The 21,057-nt window shown below is 46.5% G+C and overlaps 2 protein-coding genes across 4 annotated transcripts in view; both read right to left on the bottom strand.

The window, feature by feature from the left end:
• Window positions 1-1,138: 1,138 nt before the first annotated feature.
• Twsg1 (twisted gastrulation BMP signaling modulator 1) overlaps window positions 1,139-21,057 on the bottom strand; it is a 42,029-nt gene continuing 22,110 nt past the window's right edge. Inside the window, exons 4-6 of one of the 3 annotated variants that reach the window (XR_005972316.1) lie at window positions 20,517-20,783; window positions 17,753-17,995; window positions 1,139-1,261 (exon numbers count right to left, since the gene is read on the bottom strand). Coding sequence is in view for 1 of the 3 variants with exons in the window: in XM_041631862.1 (XP_041487796.1) it covers window positions 17,814-17,995; window positions 20,517-20,783 (449 nt within the window). In the remaining 2 variants the exon portion in view is untranslated. Of the gene's footprint in view, window positions 1,262-14,022; window positions 17,996-20,516; window positions 20,784-21,057 lie in introns of those variants that run through there. The other 2 variants (XR_005972315.1, XM_041631862.1) reach the window with 2 other exon arrangements.
• Window positions 16,320-16,931, bottom strand: LOC121433379 (predicted GPI-anchored protein 58). Its single transcript, XM_041631750.1, has one exon. The coding sequence runs from the start codon at window positions 16,929-16,931 to the stop codon at window positions 16,320-16,322; it is 612 nt and encodes a 203-aa protein (XP_041487684.1).

The raw sequence follows: 21,057 nt of genomic DNA, 5'->3' as shown, positions 1-21,057 counted from the left end.
TATAGCAGTTCTTGTCTGATAACTTGTCTTACGTTTTCTATTGCTTTGATAAAAAAAAACCATGAAGAGATGGCTCAGAGGTTAAGAGTACTGACTGTTCTGCCAGAGGTTCTGAGTTCAATTCCCAGCAACCACATGGAGGCTCATAGCCATCTATAATGGGGTCCGTTGCCTTCTTCTGGCCTGCAGGCATACATGCCAGCTGAACACTGCATGCATAACAAATGAAAAAGAAAAGAAAATCATAAACAGAAGACCATGACCAAAGCTACTTGGGCAGGAAAGGGTTTATGTCAGCTCACAACTCTCAGGTAACAGCCCATTACTGAGGGAGATCTAGGCAGGAACCATCAAGCAGGGCAGGAACCTGGAGGCAGGAACTAAAGCAGAGGCCATGGAGGAACAGTGCTAACTGGCTTGCTGCTGATTGGCTGTAAATTCAGTCTGCTTTCTTATAGTATCCAGGACAGCTAGCCCAGGGGTGACACCGCCTACAGTGAGCTGGGCCCTCCCACATCAAAGAAGAAGAAGAAGAAGAAGAAGAAGAAGAAGAAGAAGAAGAAGAAGAAGAAGAAAGAAAGAAGAACTCTCTGCCTGTGGGCCAGTCTGCTGAGGCATTTTCTCGAAGGACTCCAGCCTATGCCCAATTGACATCACTGATATCACAAACTGACCAGTACGACTGTCACTCCCATGCCTTGACTTGGGTTCATTCTTTCCACAGAACACTTTCAATCCCCCATCTCAGCTTCCTGTAACTATGCAACTAGCACACCAGGCTTCATGACATCCTTTACAATAGACAGCAAGTGTACATGGCCGCTGCTCAAAGTTCTTGGGTCAAGTGAATGAGTTAAAAGAACCACGGAGGGGCTGGGACAAAGAACTCAAACTTAACCTCTCGCTGGTCAAGTAGAAGCAGAGGGAAAGTCACCTGTGGCTGCTCCTGGCGTCTGAACCTGAGGCTGTCTTGGAGCTAAGTTATGATACCACTTCCAGGTAGAGCCTGTGAGATACCAGCGGGACCGGAGACACCCAGCTCTAGTTCATTGCTGTAGGTTTGATGGCTCCCTTGCTGGACTGTGTAGGAAACTCCCATACAGCAGGTGCCAGCAGTCACATGGTGTTTGCCTTGCAAGAGCAGAGGGAAAACAGCCTCACTCTGGTCTCCTCCCGGCTTCCTCTAAGTCTCCTGAGAAAAACAGACCTGGTTCATGGCAAGGTGTTTTCTTCTTTGCGTTCGTTATAGAAACAGGATTTTCTAGAGAACGATAGAAAAGGGGAAAATTAAGTTTATGCCTTATTATTTTAAGTGTGCTTTTAACAAATTGAAAGGTTTGCTATTTTAAATTCTCACCTTGGAACATTCTAGATATATTCAAAAGTAGCCAGAACAGAATCCAGAACCTCTCTGGAGCCTTGCAGAGCAAGGTCTTAGCTCCAGGTCTTTTCCTCAGACTGATCTGAAGCAGTATGTTTTAAATAGTACACTCAGAAAGCATAGCTTTAAAAGATAGGAAGGGAAAAAAAATCTCCCTCCTTCACGGTAATGACTATAAATAAATCCTGGCTAGTTCCTTCAGCAGAGCACACATGAAAATTACTCCTGAAAAATCATCTGGCTAGAGACAGACCTCTGCCAGGTATTCCCCAGGAATGGCGCTTTTGGTGGGAGCCATCGCCTGAATGACGCACCTAGCACAGGTAAGTCAGTTGGTAGGTGGTGGTGGGCTGGTCCAGAAACCACCTAACTCTGGGTGTCACTCCAGACCAGTTTTTAAAGCACCCCGTTTTCAGCGCTCTTATCGGGACCGCGAACAGACTGTAAGAACAGTAGGGACCTTATCCCAGAGCAAGGACAAGCCCGTGGCACAGACCAGTTCAAAGCCTTGCTCTCAAGCCCTCAGCCCTCTGACCACTGTCTCCGCCGCACCCCAGCCCCATTCCACACTGGAGCATGCGTGCTGTGTCGGGTGCGGTGTCATCACCATAATTGAGGCCACATGTTGCCCTTAGAGAAGGAATCCTTGTGCCGTTTGATGGGACAGCCAACAGTATGCTTTCCATGCCAGGCTGGCTAGAGAAAATGCTTTCCACGGATTAAGGCATTTTCAAATCGAAGCCACCATCCAACAAGATGTCGCTGAGGTCCAGCCATCGAGTTTGCACCTCGTGTCCTCAGCGCGCATTTGAGGAGCTCCGCAGAGCGTGTGGCTCCTTTACAGCCCGCCACCTCCCACACCCCTCCTCCTTCAAGGGAAATGTTTATAGCCTTTGGTTTGCATAATAAGACTCAGGCACCACCCGAGCAGCCCAAATCCCTGGAGCCATTAAAGAGCAACACTGGGACTTTAGTGATGGCCTCACCAGGAGCCTAGAGGCAACGCTTCACAGCCCAGCTGAACGAACAGGTACAACAACCTTGGGTGAGGTCCCTGTTGAGAGTGGAGCCGGCACAATGGCCACTTTCTCTTGTCCTTTCCCTTTTTGTACTGCCGAGGAAACCAGGGCTTTGTGCGTTTTTGGCCAATGCCACGCTTCCAGGTTACATCTCAGCTTAGAGATGACTGCCTTGGAAGACCATAGCGCAGCATGTGTGGAAATTGGTACCAATCTTGATATAGTCGTTTAGAGAGGGACCAGAGGCAGCTCCTATCTCCAGAGCGTGAGGCAGACCTCAAGAAAGCAAGCCATGGAGGGGAACGGATGAGGCAGCAACAGACGATTTTATGGGTTCTGGTAAGAGCTTGCATTTGATCCTCTGAGAAGGAAATGAGATGTGTGTGTATACTTATGTGTGTGTGTGCATATACATATACATGTATATGGTAGTTTGAAAGACAATGTGAGCGGCACTGTTAGGATGTATGGCTTATTGGAGTAGGTGTGGTCTTGTTGGAGGTAGTGTGTCACTATGGAAGTGGGCTGTGAGGTCTGGAATAGGCTCAAGCTATGCCTATTGAGACAGACCACTGGAGCTAACTGGCCAGTCAACCTCTCTTCAAGACTTGGTCAATGACAAGGTGGGGCCCAACAGCTGGCTCAGCAGGTAAGGTGTTTACCACTGAGCCTGCAACCTCAGCTTCATCTGTGTGTCCCACGCGAAAACTGGGAACCAGCTTTTGGAAGTTGTTCTCTGACTTATATCCATACACAATGAATCCATCAACCAGTGTAAAAAATTGTTGAAAAAGCAAGGTGGACTGCTCCTGAGGAGAGGCGGCTGAGATGTAGCCCAGAAGCGTGGTATTGGCCACAAATGCACAAAGCCCTGCTTTCCTCGGGAGTACAAAAAGAGAAAGAGGACAGACCACTCCCTGCTGCCTTCAGATCAAGATCTCAGATACTTTTCAAACACCATGTCTGCCTGCACGCTGCCATGCCCCCAGCTGCCATGCTCCCTGTAGTGATAATAACAAACTAAAACTATAAGCCACCACCTCAGTTAAATGTTTTCCTTTATTAGAGTTGCTTCATTTGCTTTACAGCAATAGAAACCCTAACTAAGACAATGTGTATCTGTCTGTCTATCTATCTATCTAGCTATCTATCATCTATCTATCTATCTATCTATCACCTATCTTGCTGTCCTGCTATCTTAGTTTGCTCTCTCTCTCTCTCTCTCTCTCTCTCTCTCTCTCTCTCTCTCTCTCCGGTTTTCTGAAACAGGATCTCTCTATGTAGCTCAGACTGTCCTGGAACTCACTTTGTAGATCAGACTGGTCTCAAATTCAGACATCCTCCTGCCTCTGCCTCCCGAGCGCATCACCACCGCCCAGCTTCTAGCTTGATTTGATGTGCTAAAAACACTCCGACCAAAAAAAAATAAAATAAAATAAAAACACTCCGACCAACAGTAAGTAGGATAGGAAAGAGTTTATTTAGCTTACACTTTAAGGGCATAATTCTTGAGGCAGGAACCATGGAGAACCCCTGCTTTCTGGCTCACTCAGGCTTTCTTGAATAGCCCAGGATCACCTGCCCAGGTGTCCACATAAGCTCTCCTGCACCGACTAATAATCAAGACACACACACACCCTACCCCCATGCAGAAATGCTCACAGGCCAGTCTGACCCAGGCAATTCCTTAATGAAGTGTTTCTTCTCAGATGAACCTAGACTGTGTCAAGTTGACAGGAAATGCTAAATAGGACAGATGCCCAGGCTGGCCTCAAAAGATCTTCCTGGAATTGGGGAGTTAGCTCAGTATGTAAAGGGCTTACATGAGGACCCAAGTTCAGATTCCTGACACCATCAGAGCCAGGCAAGTCTGTACACACCTGTAACTCAAGATCTGAAGACACGAGCGTGAGTTTATCGGGAAGCCAGTCAAGTGGTTTGGTGAATAACTGTTTCAGAAAAGAGAGTAGGAAAGTCAAGGAGAAAGTCCTCAACATCTACCCCTGACCTACAAAGGGTACACAAATGCACAGGTCAACATACTAGAACACACACACGCACACACACACATGCACACATACACAAAGTTAATCAATGTAAAATGCCTCAGAACGGAATTGGAGTATGCTTCCTATTTGACACGTGTGTGGATGCATGTTCACATATGTGCTCAAGTGTGTATGGAGGCCAGAGGTCGACCTCAGCCGCCTCTCCTCAGGAGCAGTCCACCTTGCTTTTTCAACAATTTTTTTACACTGGTTGATGGATTCATTGTGTATGGATATAGGTCAGAGAACAACTTCCAAAAGCTGGTTCCCAGTTTTCGCGTGGGACACACAGATGAAGCTGAGGTTGCAGGCTCAGTGGTAAACACCTTACCTGCTGAGCCAGCTGTCGGGCCCCACCTTGTCATTGACCGAGTCTTGAAGAGAGGCTGACTGGCCAGTTAGCTCCAGGGATTTGACTGCCTCCACTCCCTCTCCTATCCCTGGAATGGTGACAGGGCCCACCACACACCCTTTTTGACGTGAGTGCTGGGGATCAAACTTGGGTCTCCACGCTTGCGTCAGGCGAGTATTTACGGACTCAGCTTTTGTGACAATACGCTTCTGTTATGGGAACATTACAGTGGCCTCCCAGTAGAAGCCACTAAGGGCTTGTGTCTGTTCAGGCTTTTGGAAGGTAGCCTGGCCTGGGAAGAACACTCCCACGCCTCCGACTCTTCAGGTCTGTTGCAAGTGATGGGTACATTTCAGTACGATGGCATCTGACTGGACTGTACTGTGTGGGTACCTAGCAGGGTCTGATAACACTGAGGCGATCGTGGGAGAATGCTCACAATGCTTTCATGTTAAGGTCACAATATTCCATCTCCATCTGACTCATAACTATATCGTTAGATTTGCATAGACACAAAATGTCTAAGAGAGTATTTTCTCTCTTTGGGTTTGGACTGTAAACAGTAACTGAAATGTCTCAAGAACCAATAGGCTCATGGTAAGGAAGTTCCCGTGCATGCCGGCACAGGTGTGCACACAGGGGACTGAGGAGACTTCTGGAATCAAGGCGGGCCTGCATGCCTCGGTGAAAGAGCAAGGTGAGATGGCCCTACCCTGTATAGGACTGGGCCGCGTCCAGTTTCTCACACGCGTTAGCTTTTCTTCATAGGTGTGACTTGCAGAGCTTATCAGCCCCACCCTCCCTCAGCCCAGTGTAATTAGGATGGTTTAGCCAAGTTCCTAGTCAGACTGCTCACTGAGAGAATATCCCTGCCCTTCCCTTGTTTGCACCAGCCTCTGGGGCTTGCTTCCCAGCGTCTCTCCTCCATGGCCCTGTGCCTTCCACAGCCCTCTGTGCCAGGAGTCAGTGGGCGTACTTCATAAAGAAGGGGGGCTAAGGAGACTGCTCTGTTGGGGAAGTGCTTGGGTTCCATCCCTAGAACCTGTATTTAAAAAAGAAAAAAAAAAAGCCAAGCACGGTAGCACACGCAATTCAACACTGGGAAAGCAGAGATGGTCTCTGAGACTTACTGGCCAGTCGGCCTCCAGGCCAGTAAGAAACCTTTTCTCAAAAAACAAGTTAGATGAATTCTGAAGAATGACAATCTAGGAGTCCTTTGGTCACCACACACACACACACACACACACACACACACACACACGTGCGCGCACACACAAAGAGAGGAAACCAAAGAAGGATGTAGGTGTCGTCACCATGAGGTGTCTTAGGTCACTGTTGCTGCGACAAAACACCATGACCAAAGAGCAAGTTGGGGAGGAAAGGGTTTATTGGGCTCACACTTCCACATTGCTGCTCATCACTGAAGGAAGTCAGGACAGGAACTCAAACACAGCAGGATCCCGAAAGCTGGAGCTGATGCTGAGGCCATGGAGGGGCGATGCTTACTGGCTTGCTTCCCATGTCTTGCTCACCTGCTTTGTTACAGAACCCAGGACCACCAGCCCGGGGATGGAACCACCCACTGTGGGCTGGGCTCTCCTCCATCAATCACTAGTTAAGAAGATGCTCTGCAGGTTTGGCTACCGCCCAATCTTAGGGAAGCGTTTTTTCAATTGATGTCCCCATGTCTCAGATGACTCTCGCTTGAGTCAAGTTGACAGAAAACTAGTCAGCACAGGTATGGAGCCAATCCACGCAGGGCATGCCCTAACTGACTTGTGCATGATGGGAGAGGTATCCTCCCCTGGTGGCAGTTGCTGTGGATGGGCTCTGAGATCCGGGAGCAGCAACAGTGACCTAAGACACCTCATGGTGACGACACCTACATCCTTCTTTGGTTTCCTCTCTTTGTGCGTGCATGTGCGTGTGTGTGCATGTGTGTGCGTGTGTGTGTGCATGTGTGTGTGTGGTGACCAGAAGGCACCTAGGGTGTCATTCTTCAGTTCATGGGCTGGTGCAATGCGCGCATGCTCTGCAGGTGCTATTTATGCCACCCTTGCAGAAGCCCCATCCCCGCTCCATTGCAGGCCTGGCTGCTTACTGCTGCAGCAGGGAGATCTGCATTTGAAAACGACTGAAATTGTGGGTGGTTTTTTTTTTCCCAGTCCATCTTTGTAGCTCACTAGCATCAGAAGACTCAGTATTGAATAAGAAACAATTTTCTCCCTTTCTCCCATGTTTGTGGATGTTCTTCCAAAACCAAAGTCAGCAAGAGCAGAAGAGCGGCTGAACAGGATGTGGCTATTTGGAGACCTGCATGCTGGGGAAGGCCCCTCACTGCAGTGGTCCCCTTTGCACAGCCTGGAAGGGCAGCTGCTCTGCTGTCTGAATGTCACGGGAGTCACTGAATAGCTGGCCCTTCTTGGCCATCAGTCAGTGTTTCCAGTCAGCGGGAGACCGTGTCCTTTAAGGAGTCCCATCAGTTTGGTTTGGTTGCTGTTTTTGTTGTTTGGAGCCTTACAGCATGAACATGCCTGGCCTCCTGCCATGGCTTCAGGAATGGAGCCAGGAAGCGTACTGCAGCCTGGTGGAGCTTCATGCTCTTGTGCGCAAAGATTCCTGGGAGGAAATCTGGAAAGTCTGTTCCAAACGGCCCACAAGTGAATTACAAACTCTTGCAGGAAGGTTTGCTCTAATAAATGAACAGTTGCCCTAACATGAGCACACTCCAGTGCTTCCTCTCCAAGCTGGGAGCGCTGGCCAACAAATGACTAAGTTCTTTGTATAACCACAATGGCAAGGACATTCTAAGCCATGACTGACATGAAGGCCCCATTATCAGGACAGGAGGATGGGGACGCAGGAAGCCTGAGGGAGGGCTGGGCTTTCACACATCACAAGCAACACTAGCAGATGCAAACCCGGGCCAGTGTTTTATGTAATTCAAAACGCATTCTTCTTGAAAATCATTCTTTTTATAAAATGTTATTACTAATGTGCATGTGTGTATGTGTGCACACATGTGTACGAATGCCTGCCATGGCCAGAAGAATTTCCTGGAGTAGGAGTAACAAGCAGTTGTGAGTTGCCTTGATATGGGTGCTGGGAACCAAACTCAGATCCCCTGCAAAACAGCAAGTTCAGCGGGGCAGTGGTGGCACACGCCTTTACTCCCAGCACTCGGGAGGCAGAGGCAGGAAGATCTCTGTGAGTTTAAGGCCAGCCTGGTCTACAAGAGCTAGTTCCAGGAAGGCTCCAAAGCCACAGAGAAACCCTGTCTCGGAAAACCAAAAGAACAAACAAACAAAACCCAGCATGTTCTCTTAACCAGTGAGCAGTCTCTCCAGCCCCTGAAGATAACTCTTAGGAAATGATGGCTTGGGATTTTTTTTTCCCTTGTGTCTTTTATTGGTTGGGAAAAGCTTTAAGGATGCTTGGATGCAGTTGGTAAAGGAATATTATGAACTGAATTTACACTCTTGAATTCCCCCATGAGGAAGAAGGAAAAATCCCATGGTGGGAAAAGTCACATGCTGCAGGATTGTCTATCCTAAAGCCATCGTTCAGATGAAAGATCCTATTTGCAAACTATTTTTGTTGTTGTTTTGTGAGTCAGAATCTTTCTATGTAGCCCCCACTGTCCTGTAACTTGGTTTGTAGACCAAGCTGACCTTGAACTCACAGAGATCTGACTGCTTCTGCCTCCTGAGTGCTGGGACTAAAGACATGCACCACCACCACTTGGCTTGGAAACTATTTTTGAGAAATGAATCTATGTTATCTATTTGAAATATGTGTACAGGCGGAGGAGGTGGCTGAGCAGCAGAGTGCTTACCTAGCACCGGGGTGAGGCCCCAGCATAGCAAACACAAAGCAAAACAACAACCTAAGTACCAGGTTTGTTTTGTTACGGTGGTGGCTGAGGGAGCACAGGTCCTAGCCCTTGGCAAGTGAGGCAAGCACAGCATCAGTGGAACACACCATCAGCCCCGAAGGAAGTAGGATTTTTATTAGACTGTGGCTGTCTAGTCACTCGTATGTGTGTGTGTGTGTGTCTGTCTGTGTGCGTGTGTGTGTGTGGGGGGGGTTCCCAGAACCCACATGGTGGTTCACAAACACCTGTAACTCCAGTTCCAGGAGATCCAAGGCCCTCTTCTGGCTTCCCCAGGCCCCTGAAGGTGGTGAGCATAAACTCATGCAGGCACATTAAAAAACAAAAACAAATAAGCCTTGTAAGAGTTACCTTGGGCAAGGTGATGCACTATCATGGTTCAAAACCCAAAGAGCAGAGGCCTAAAATGAGGTCCCCCTTCCTACTCCTGCCCCCTCAGCAACTCCTCCCCTCCCTGGAGGCTGCTGCATGGCCTTCTGGGATAGTACAGTTAGCTCTGGACATCCACAGGGCTACTGGGTCCTCCTCAGAGACCAACCCCCTGGTGTGCAAGGCCACCTGCATCCTACCGCAGACACCAACCCCTGGTATGCAAGGACACCTGCATCCTACCGCAGACACCAACCCCTGGTGTGCAAGGACACCTGCATCCTACTGCAGACACCAACCCCTGGTGTGCAAGGCCACCTGCATCCTACCGCAGACACCAACCCCTGGTGTGCACGGCAGCTTTCATCTTATTTGTCAATTTCACACAGTTTGATCCATTTCCAGACTCACCTACACCACAAGGTGTCTTGACCCCGGGATCACTACTCAGCCAGGGCAGGGCTGCATGGTCAGTACCACACTGACAGCTTACGACGAGAAGGAAGTAACTCTTGAATGTCTAATCCATGTCAGGATTAATGACGTTACCCTATTTTCAGTCCTTGACATTGCTAATATATGTGTGTTCACAGTGAAATGTTAAGGGTCGGGTATCTGTCCTTTGAGTTTTAGTAGGCTAGATCGCCTGGAAAATATCCATATTAAAAAAATTAATGCTAGAGACCCACATTGGAGCACCGGACAGAAATCTCAAGGTCCAAATCAGGAGCAGAAGGAGAGGGAGCACGAGCAAGGAACTCAGGACCGCGAGGGGTGCACCCACACACTGAGACAATGGGGATGTTCTATCCGGAATTCACCAAGGCCAGCTGGCCTGGGTCTGAAAAAGCATGGGATAAAACCGGACTTGCTGAACATAGCGGACAATGAGGACTACTGAGAACTCAAGAACAATGGCAATGGGTTTTTGATCCTACTGCATGTACTGGCTTTGGGGGAGCCTAGGCAGTTTGAATGCTCACCTTACTAAACCTGGATGGAGGTGGGAGGTCCTTGGACTTCCCACAGGTCAGGGAACCCTGATTGCTCTTCGAGCTGAGGAGGGAGAGGGACATGATCGGGGGAGGGGGAGGGAAATGGGAGGCGGTGGCAGGGAGGAGGCAGAAATCATTAATAAATAAATAAATTTTAAAAATTAATTAATTATTAATTAATGCTGACAAAACATAATCAAACTTTCAAATATATATTTGAATATATATTTATATATAGCTACATATAACAATATATATACATGTATATACATATGTATACATATACATAATAATGTCAATTTTAAAGACCATTTAACTTTAAAGGGCTAGTGTATACATTATGGCCTATGGTCAGTCCTTCATGCTGGAGTTCATGGTTAGGCTGATTGTGGGAACCAGACACACTATGGCTATGCTACCTCCATCGCTCATCGTGAGATCCACTAGGTTGAGCTGCTATTTCCAGATGGAGACTTCCCAGAGAAAGGGCAATGCCTTAAGGGAATGCCATAGAGGTAGTTCCGTGTTGACTGTGACTAACCCCAACGACTCCCTGAAATCTAGTAAGGGAATTTGTTTCCTTGGCCAGTAGATAGGGGCCTTGCTTTCCAGGGATCTAGTCTGAGAACTCCGGGAGTTGGCAGTGTAGGCAGGGGAGGAGGCGGCTTTCTGTGTGCTTCTACACTGACAAGTCTCCTCTTCAGAACAGAAGCCTGGGGCTGTGGATCAGCTTCACTGCTGGTTAGGAGAGGGGCGGCCCCTGCCTGTGGGCCAGTGACTCAGAGTCACAGGAGCTCAGTAGTTGAAGACCAGCTTAGACAATAAAGTCTGACTTCCTCCAAAATGAATGAGTCAAAAGATGATACTGTGAGACCCCGAATCATGGATGTCCTCTACAAAACAGAGTTCCCATCACGACAGTGGGGTTTGTAGGCTAAAAACAAGGAAATGGCATTGAGAAAAAAGAAAAAAGTTGACTGATCATGATCTGTTTGCGTTATTTTTCAGTAAAGATAAAAACAGATGGGCTTTCTTATGCTCAGGTGGACTGCTTTTCCAAGAAAAACTGGTCTGTCAGGGACCTACCATCTTCCCTGAAGTTTGATTCTGGGGGTTGGGGTATGAGAAACGATTTCACTTTGCTTTGTTGGTGCAGACTTAGGCCAAAACAATGGCCTCCTGTAATTTTTCACTAACACTGGGTAAAATGAATTTACTTTTTACTTTATTTTTGTTTTTTCAAAGTAGAGTTTCTCTGTGTAACTATCCTGGCTGTCTTGGAGCTTGCTCTGTAGACCAGGCTGGCCTCAAACTCACAGAAATCTACCTGCCTCTGCCTCCCGAGTGCTGAGATTGAAGACACGTGCCACCACCACCTGGCTTGAGTTCACTTTTTAATTGCTTAGAAAAAACTTGAAATGTCGAAGACCCACAATTCCTAAAGACATCTCCCTTACCAGGCTGACCGGCCCCCAAACAGCTCAATGGGTGAATGGATACAGGAGGAGTATACATACTATGTTACTTAACCACATAAGGAGTTGAATTCTGCAGTTCTGTGGGAGCAAGGGAACACGGTGTCACGTGAGCGGGGCTCAGAAGACAAGAGCTGCCTGCCACAGGAAGCAGGAGAGTGGAGAGTGGCCACCTGAGGGTCAGAAGCCTGAGAGGTGTGGCAATGTGAGCAGGGTGCAGGTGGGTGGGGCTAACTTTTGGTCTTCATAGCACAGCAGGGTAACTAAGGCCGTCAACAATTAATACAATTTATAGGGGCTCGAGAGATTGCTCAGTGTTTGAGAGCATTGGCTGTTCTTCCAGAGGACTTGGGTTCAATTCCCAGCATCTACATGGCAGCTCACAACTGTCTGTAACGCCGAGATCTGACACCCTCACATAGGCACATATGCAGGCAAAACACCAATGCACATAAAATAAAAAAATTAATACAATTTATAAAAATAGTAGGGTTTTTTAAAGATTTACTTATTTATGTATACAGTATTCTGCCTGCATGTGCACCTACACACCAGAAAAGGGCACCAGATCTCATTATAGATGGTTGTGAGCTACCATGGTTGCTTAGAATTGAACTCAGGACCCCTGGAAGAGCAGCCAGTGCTCTTAACCTCTGAGTCATCTCTTCAGCCTGCTTTTTGTTTGTTCGTTTTTTAAAGTTCCTAACACAAACACTAAGATGATAGGCATGTGTGTGATCATGACACACTGTATACAAGTCCTGAAAGGTCATGTGTGTCCCACAAATATGCACAATTGGTACAACTATGTACCAATTTAAAAATACATATATTTTCTGAAGAAGGGTCTCTCCCCATTGTCCTGCCTATCATGGACCATGCTGGCAATGAACTCAACAGAAAGCAGAGATCCTCCTGTCTCGACAGTGCTGGGATTGAAGGTGTGCATCACCACACGTGGTTTAAAAAGGTAACTTTTAAAGGCTGCTGGATGGGGCAGGTGCACCTGGCTCTGTCACCTGGATGCCTGAGCTTTGGGCTTAGGGTGTAGCCTTCAGCTCTGCATCTCAACTCTATCCTCTGCAGGACTGCCTGCCACTGGAGTAACTTTCCCCACGAATCTGTCTTCCCTCGGACCTCTACCACTCAAGGTCCTCGGCCCCATCTTCTCTCATCTGTACGACATCTTATCCTAGTCCACAACTATTTTCCTATGTGTGATGGTGTGAATGAGAATGGCCCCATAGGTTCCTGTATTTGAATATTTGGTTCCCAGTTGGGAGACTATTTAGGAAGGATTAGGAGGTGCGGTCTTGATGGGGGAGGTGTGTCACTGGGGGTGGGCTTTAAGGTTTCTGCAAGGCCGTGCAGGTGTCTCCATCACGCTGCCTACGCTGGTACAGGGTAAGCCCAGCAGAGGCTACCACTTGGATGCTCTTAAGCCAGATAATAGATAGTGTTGTTGGCCTGCAGCCACATAGGAAATTTACCCAAAATATATAACCCTGAGCCTTACAGTTCTTAGGTTCTTATGCACAAAAACCTATATTCTGGTTGGCACGTTTCAGTTAGGAAGAAGTGGAACTATAGAAGCAAATCTGCAGGGTTAGTAGACAAAGGGACTTCTCAAACCACATCCTGGAACCGCTGATTCTGCCTTTGCTTCTGTTGTCGCAGGCGGTGCTGCCCACCTGCTGGGCTTCAAGGCCCGAGTGGTGTTTCTATCATGGCGTTAGTTGTGCTAGGCTCTGGGGGCCTGTTACACTCGCCTGCGGATCAACCCTCAGCTACTGCTCCAGAGCATCTGCCTACTGAAGCCATATCCCAGCCACGATGGGCCTGGACTAACCTCACAACTGTGAGCAGGCCCTCGGTTAAGGGCTTTCTTAGCTGCCTCGGTCATGGTGTGGTACGGCAACAGAACAGGGAGATACTGTGACAGCATAGCTCATCGCTTCTCTCCCCAGGTCACACAGTCACACTGACCTGTGCCGTTGCTGTGGGACAGCTAGGAAGTGACTTCCTACACCTCTTTCCTCTGTCCCCTGTGGTCAGTCCAGTCTTGGATACTGCAGTACGGCATCAGTGTCTACCACATTCATGGCTGAACTGGGGCACCTGGGGCGCACGGCCTGACGTCAGATCTCTTGTAAAGCAGCTGGTACCATGACCCTACAGAGGCTGAGTGCAGGAGCATTTGTCCCAGCAACTCTGGGGACCTTCAGCAAAGAAGGTTAGCATCACTAGACAGAACGGCACATTCGGCAAAGAAGGTTAGCATCACTAGACAGAACGGCACATTCGGCAAAGAAGGTTAGCATCACTAGTCAGAACGGCACATTTGGCAAAGAAGGTTAGCATCACTAGAGAGAACGGCACATTCGGCAAAGAAGGTTAACATCACTAGAGAGAACGGCACGTTCGGCAAAGGTTAGCATCACTAGACAGAACGGCATGTTCGGCTTTCTCTGCTGAAGTTCATAAAACATGATGCAGGTTCATTTCTATTTTTTATTAAAATACTTTTTTGATTACAGAGACAACCAATGAGAATATACACAATTACATATGTTGTAGGTCATGCCAAACGCAAGAAACAGACTCTTGGGAATGGACAAAAGAATTTAAAGTCTTGAAAGATGCTAAGTACAAACCTTTCAACTGTGCCCAGTTCTAAGCCTTGTTTTCCAGAGAAGCTTTAGTTTCTCTATTTGAAGGTTTTTTGATTTACAAATACTTGTTTGAATATCCTAATGACAATCTTATTTTCTGAAACTTTAGAACTTATACTTTGGCCAGGCAGTGGTGGCACATGCCTTTAATTCCAGTATTTGGGAGGGAGAGATGGTGGATCTTTTGTGAGTTTGAGGCCAGCCTGGTCTACAGAGTGAGTTCTAGGACAGTCAAGGCTATACAGAGAAACCCTGTCTTGAAAAACCAAAAAGTTTTCCTTTGGTGTGAAGACCCCTTTCACAGCATCCTGTGTAAACAAACACTACATTTTACTTGAATCACCACTTGCTTTTGTACCATAATTACTAATAGTTACAATCATAATTAAATGTTATGGGAGAAACACAAGACAAAAACCTGCCCATAAGCCCATGTCTTGCTACAGGAAAGTGTGTGTATGTATGGATTTAATGATACCCTCTGATTCACAACCTAGTGTTTTGTTTCTTGTTGGTACCCAGGAGGAAACCCAGGGCTACACCCATGATAAGCAAGAGCTCTATCACTGGGCTTCAATCCAGCCCTTAAAATCTAGTGTTTTCTGATCTGGCTATAATAAAGATAAACTATAAAAACTATAAAAAGGAACAAACTATTACAAACTCTTCAATAGGGAAGTGAACATGCTAGAATGGTGTAGAAGGCACTAGCGAGGCTATTAGCTTCTTAAATGTTTAATTTCAATTTAGAAAAAACAATACTCAGGATGTTGAGTATAGAACTAGAAAGGATTTCTTTGCTGTTTTGAGACAGTGTCTTCCTGTGTGTCCTGTGATCTTGAGGTCCCTTGTTCAGCCTCTCAAGTGTGGGACCACAAGTGTGCGCACAACCCCCAGCTCTAAAACTAAAACCTGTCGGCTGAATGCTGCTTTTTCCTCAAGGCCTTGACAAACCAGAAGAAATACACAAAATAGGAACATAAAACTTATCTGTGGGATCAATTCTAATGGGGAAAACAGGGCAATAAAAAACAGTAAAGCAATTGGTTTAAGACACTGTCCACAGAGAAATGTATGGGGTAAAAAAGACATACAACATTTTAAGATTTGATAATGAAAAGATTTTTAAAAAGGCAATGATATACGTTAACAATGCTTGTGGCCACCATAAGAAGGCATGAGGACAGTCAGCCTGGTCTGTGTAGCAAGTTCCAGGCCAGCCAGGGCTTCATAGAGACCCTGTTTCAAAACAAAACAAAAACAAACAAACCAAAAAAGAAAACTTGAAGGCAAACTGCCTGCAGCCATCAGAGCATTCCCATTCATAGGCATGACTTTCTTGACAATTAGGAAGATGAAATGGAGCAGCAAGCTGCAGTCCTTCAAAGCCCCTTCTGATGTCAAGAAAACCCCGGGTGGTGTCGGAGCTACGAAAGGAGCTGAGCTGTTCCCAAGGCTGAAACAGAGGCGCTGCTGTGAGTGAGAGAGGATGCCGTGACGTTAGAAAGCTGAGGACCTGGAGAGCTCTTCAGCTATGGGAAAGAACAGGTTTTATAGTGGGTAGCCTTATGTAATATCACAATCTTGTAGTTAACTACTATTCAAATAAGAATGCAAAATGTGTTTAAGAGCATTTTCTATTTTATGTACTAAAATATATAGACATATAAAGAGTATTCCTAAAAAGTTACTTTTAATTCAGATCCGCACTAGCAAAAAAATAGCAATTTCATTAAAATGAGCCTGTGTATTTTAAATATTTGTTTTAGAATCATGCTTGAAAGTGAGGATTTTATTTCTATGAAGGGTATGTAGTATTTCAGCTTGTCTCTAGGGAAACACTACATAAGAAGCTAATTAGATAATTCTGTAATAAGTAGGAGTAAACATATTAAACAGATTTTCCCCTCCACTTTTAGAAGTACAGCTTCCAAAATATGATGCTTATTTAATAAGAATATTAGATTCAGATATCCAGAAACAAATATAGACATTACAAAGTAACAAAAACAGAGACTATAAATGGTTTTAAGGTAGATGCTAAGAGTTCCCAACAATCTCGCCCTTCTCTGTTTACGTCTGTAAATTCCTTTTCAACCCTCTGCAACCTCACGTGCTAAAGAAGCTGGCTGGTTTGCTGGTGCCGAGCCTGCAGTCTGTGTGCTGGAGAAGCTGGCTGGTTGGCTGGTGCCGAGCCTGACCACGGTTCTGTGTGCTGGAGAAGCTGGCTGGTTGGCTGGTGCCGAGCCTGACCACGGTTCTGTGTGCTGGAGAAGCTGGCTGGTTGGCTGGTGCCGAGCCTGACCACGGTTCTGTGTGCTGGAGAAGCTGGCTGGTTGGCTGGTGCTAAGCCTGTGGTTCTATGTGCTGGAGAAGCTGGCTGGTTGGCTGGTGCCGAGCCTGTGGTTCTGTGTGATGGAGAAGCTGGCTGGTTGGCTGGTGCCGAGCCCATGGTTCTGTGTGCTGGAGAAGCTGGCTGGTTGGCTGGTGCCGAGCCTGACCACGGTTCTGTGTGCTGGAGAAGCTGGCTGGTTGGCTGGTGCCGAGCCTGTGGTTCTGTGTGCTGGAGAAGCTGGCTGGTTGGCTGGTGCCGAGCCCATGGTTCTGTGTGCTGGAGAAGCTGGCTGGTTGGCTGGTGCCGAGCCTGACCCTTCTCCTTGTGCACCTCACTCTCACCTCTGCTTGCAGCTGGAAAAGGACAGCTGCTTCCTGGTGCCTGATGTGGCATCACATGACCTACATACAGCCTGGCTGCTCTTTCCCTGGCTTCTTTTGCACCCAGATCCTCACAGTGCGTTTAGTGGAGTTTCAAGGGTGTGCCACAATTCTTGGTAGAGATGATTCAACTGCCTATACATCAGCACTGTGGGTGGGGGAGTGCAAGACCACGGCTAAGTCACCGTCGGCATGAGTGCCGTAGGACAGATCTCACCACGTGAGAGGTTTAAAGTTGTTTTAAACATTTACTTAGTGTGTGTGTGCCTGTGCGCATATGCATGCATGTTATTGTGCATGTATGGAGGTCTGTTGGTTCTCTCCTCCACTGTATGGGCTCTGGTGCTAGGGATCAAGCTCAGGTCATCAGGCATGGCAGCAAACACTTTTACCCACCGAGTCAGCTCACTGGCTCTAGGGAAAAGTTTTCTGCTGTAAAATAGAGTAAATATTTACTTTCTAAAACTATGTAAGATAACCATGAAGCTTTTACAGTGGCTTGAATGTGAGCTGCAATATTTACTCTCTTTATATAAAACAGATAAGCAATCCAAGGCACGGTTAGGAAAGCTTTAAGGACACAGACCTGGTGAACTTGAGGCTGGTAGTTGAGAGCCACAGCTCCTGGTAACCGAAGGCACCAGACCTTCCGTCAGAACTACAGCTCTTCCACAACTCCTCTGTACCCCATTCTTATAGGACTAGAGTTCTACTGTTCCCATGGAAAAGACATACACTAATAGGCAACAAACAGAAAAGGTACAGTTATAACAACATAATTTAGTATGTTCCTAGCATACTTGACTCATGACTTCTGCACACTTCATGACTTACTGAGTAATTTTCATGTCCTCCTAGTAACTAAGCTGCTTTGGATTGCGTTCCTTTCCCTTCTTTAGAACATGCAGTTCATACACTTGACCGTCTTACTGCCGTAGTCGATACACTCTGGACCAATGCACTCACAGCAGGCGTTATGAAACCAACGGTATTTGGACGCTCCCATGGACTCGCAGGATATTTTACACTGATGTATGGACATGCAGTCATCAAAGTAAACCACAGTGCACATGTGCTCTGAAAGGAAAAAAAAAGGCAGACCTCAGCACAAGCGAGAAGATTCTGCCACTCAGTTAAATAACACTACAGCTGTTCGCTTGGTTCTTATTGCTGATCAGCACACGACAAAATGAGGGGAAAAAGACCTTCATTTGCTAACTGCGTTGACAGATCTTCAGACACAGAAGGCAAAAACACAAAGGTTAGAATATCTGGCCAACAACCATCTTCGAAGCAACAACGCAGCTTCCTAAACTGATGTTTCTCCAAAGACATACTTCTCTAGTCCAGACAAGATTGAAAAATACTGTGCTAAGGTCATACTGGGAATTTGTACTGAAGCAAGCAATCCAAACAGCGCAAAGTGATCAATACACACTCGCAAGCAGATGTCACTAACAAGACTGCCTACTCTAAGCTCCCACAGAATGGACAGTTTTTAACTCTACAAGTGGTTAATCCCATGTGGCTTCTTGGCTAAGAAAGACAATAAAAACCATTCACAGAGCATTAAGGGAGAGTGTACGGTCAGAGGGTAAGGGTTTTGGTTTCCCCTGAGGTGGGAAGAGCAGGCTGTTGCTGCTTTAGAGACAGGGTCTCTTGCTTATGCAACCATGACTGCTCAAGAAACTTGCTCCTGCGTTGGCCATCTGCTCCTGGGATCACAGGCATGTGCCACCTTGCCTGGCTGGCACTAAGTTATCTTTTTAAGACCTCTAACGATTAGAGAGAAGGCCTAGTAGAAAACACTGGGCTTGTGTTAAGGGGAATAAAAAGCAAAGCTTCCAGGCCTTGAAGGACAAAAGCCTTGGAGTATCCATGGGAACAGAGCGAAGGCCCAGGAGCAGTGGCACATAAATGCTATCCCAATACTTGGGAGCTGGGGTGAAAGGATCATGAGTTCAAGGCTAACCTGGGCTACACAGTGAATTCAAATATACATATAAACTGTGTCAAAGAAAAAAAACAAAGAAAAAAATAGTGGGTAAAGTACTTGCCATGCAAGCCTTGTTTGATCCCTATAGCCACCCCACAGAGCCTCACACAATGTGTGCCCCTTATCATATATGCACAATTATAATAAACAATTCTTGTTTACTAGCAATGAAGAAAGCTGGGAAGTGGTGAGGCACCGAAACAGTCGAGCAGAAGGACTGACAGTGAGCAAGTCATTTGCGACACTCAAATCACCTACTGACTAGGCCCTGTTAAATTCATCTCATCTAACTTTATCCAATGTATATTTACTAAGCTCCTACCATGGGCTAGCCATTGCAGACTCAAGAGTCCAAAGAGTCGAAAGAGCTAGGTAAAAAGTAAACCTATCAGTTCAAACCAAACTGCAAGGGTCTGTAAAATTGAGGGTCTGTAACTACCAGGAGGAAGAAGAGGCACCAAGTTTCCAGAAGCAGGCTTCTGTGTAACACTGTCATGAATCTAAGACATTACTGAGCAAAACTAATGAATAATACATATCTATGACAGTCATTCTATTTCAATATGAGAAAATAGCAAAGCATCAAGTTCTACGCATTTCCAACCTTTCCCAAAGCCTAGCATTTGATTTACAAAGCAATCTAATCTGAAAGGAGGTAAGAATTCATACTGTCATTTAACAAAACTGTTTAGCTTCTATTGTTAACATGCAAAGTCCCATTTTATATTGGTCAGATTACAGTGGGAGGCATAATAAAGAGCTAGTTAGAAACAGAGCTCACATGACAGTGTCTGCACACACTTCATTTAATGCTTTAAGATTCAGCTGCAAGCCAGGTGTGGTGCTCACAGCTGTAGTTCCAGAGAGGACTGCCACAGGGTCAAGGCCAGCCTGGTCTACATCTCAGACCCTGGCACAAAAAACTAAAACAAAAGCCACATCAATTGTATTTCACAAATGCCTTATTCTTCTGCTATAAACTGTACTGAAAACATTAAGACTTTATTATAGCTATAAGCTCTTTGTACTCCATAATTATAATATGGTCTATTCTCACTAGCAAATGTTCTTTGCTAAGATTCTCAGATGATGAACCATAATCACATCCCCACAGAGAACAGGGTGGGACAGTTTACACCTGTAAATGGGATGTCCGCGATACCAATCTGTCCATAGAATTGTAACTGACAGGCAGAAAGAAGGAAAAACCCGTCCTGTATAAGCCCAGCCTGATTTTATCCCAGAACCCACAAGTGCGATGGTGTGTGTGCCCACGCTCAGAAACACATACACACATAATAACAAAACAAAAATAAAGTAGTTGATGACCTCGGCATCATTTGCAAACACCTAACTTACAAGGAAGCTCAAGTCACCTGACACCAAGCACAGACGCCATGGACTAAAGAACACTTAATATCTCATTCAAATAAATGCAGAACTAGGAAGTTACTCATTTTCCGACACAGCCTCCATGCTGATGTGTCTCCGCATTTACCATTTATTTAAGACTACACAAATTCAAACTTAAAAGATGCTCCAAAAGATAACCTGATGTATTTGTCACGGACCGCAGGGCAGACCACAGGGTGGAATAGGTACCTTTGTCGTTGGGATAAGGAGCGTGAACATTGTTGCTGGGAACAGACACATTTTGGTGGTGCGGCTGGTTCACAGTTTCTAAAAAGGAAACTAAATTTTCATGGTGTGAGAGCTCCTCCGCCACAGGGAAGGAGACGATGTTCCAGTTCAGCTGGGTGTCCCCCTCCGTGAGCGCCCTGAACAGGGAGGGGATGGGCTCATGCAGCTCCTCCACTGTGCTCTTTGAGGTGGGAGGTGTGTCGCTGTAATTCCGAGGGTTACACATGCCTGGGGAGACAAAGGGAACGGAAGTTTACTTTCCTCACTGGTTGTAACGTTTTGGGGTTCTGCTAATTCCCTGGAACCAAGGATCTGTTTGCTAACACCGTGATTTCTAGCGTTATGAATGCATGTTCCCCAGACTTTTCCCCCTGAAATGACAAAAAGTAATGAGAGCCACCCACTGAGAAAACCAAGGTTACTACCCTCCACTCACAGGACTCTGGAGTGTGATTCCAGGACTTTGGTAGTATAAATACAGTGAGCCAGGAATGCACGTGCA

Source organism: Microtus oregoni, unplaced genomic scaffold, assembly GCF_018167655.1.
Source record: "Microtus oregoni isolate MIOR12 unplaced genomic scaffold, Mior012 000038F_ref0000394, whole genome shotgun sequence".
Taxonomy (NCBI): domain Eukaryota; kingdom Metazoa; phylum Chordata; class Mammalia; order Rodentia; family Cricetidae; genus Microtus; species Microtus oregoni.
Note: the sequence above shows the minus strand (reverse complement) of the source record. Positions and strands in the feature narration are given on the sequence as shown.

Coding starts and splice junctions, on each gene's coding strand:
- LOC121433379 (XM_041631750.1), bottom strand. CDS start 16,931: ATGCCACATCAGGCACCAGGAAGCAGCTGTCCTTTTCCAGCTGCAAGC.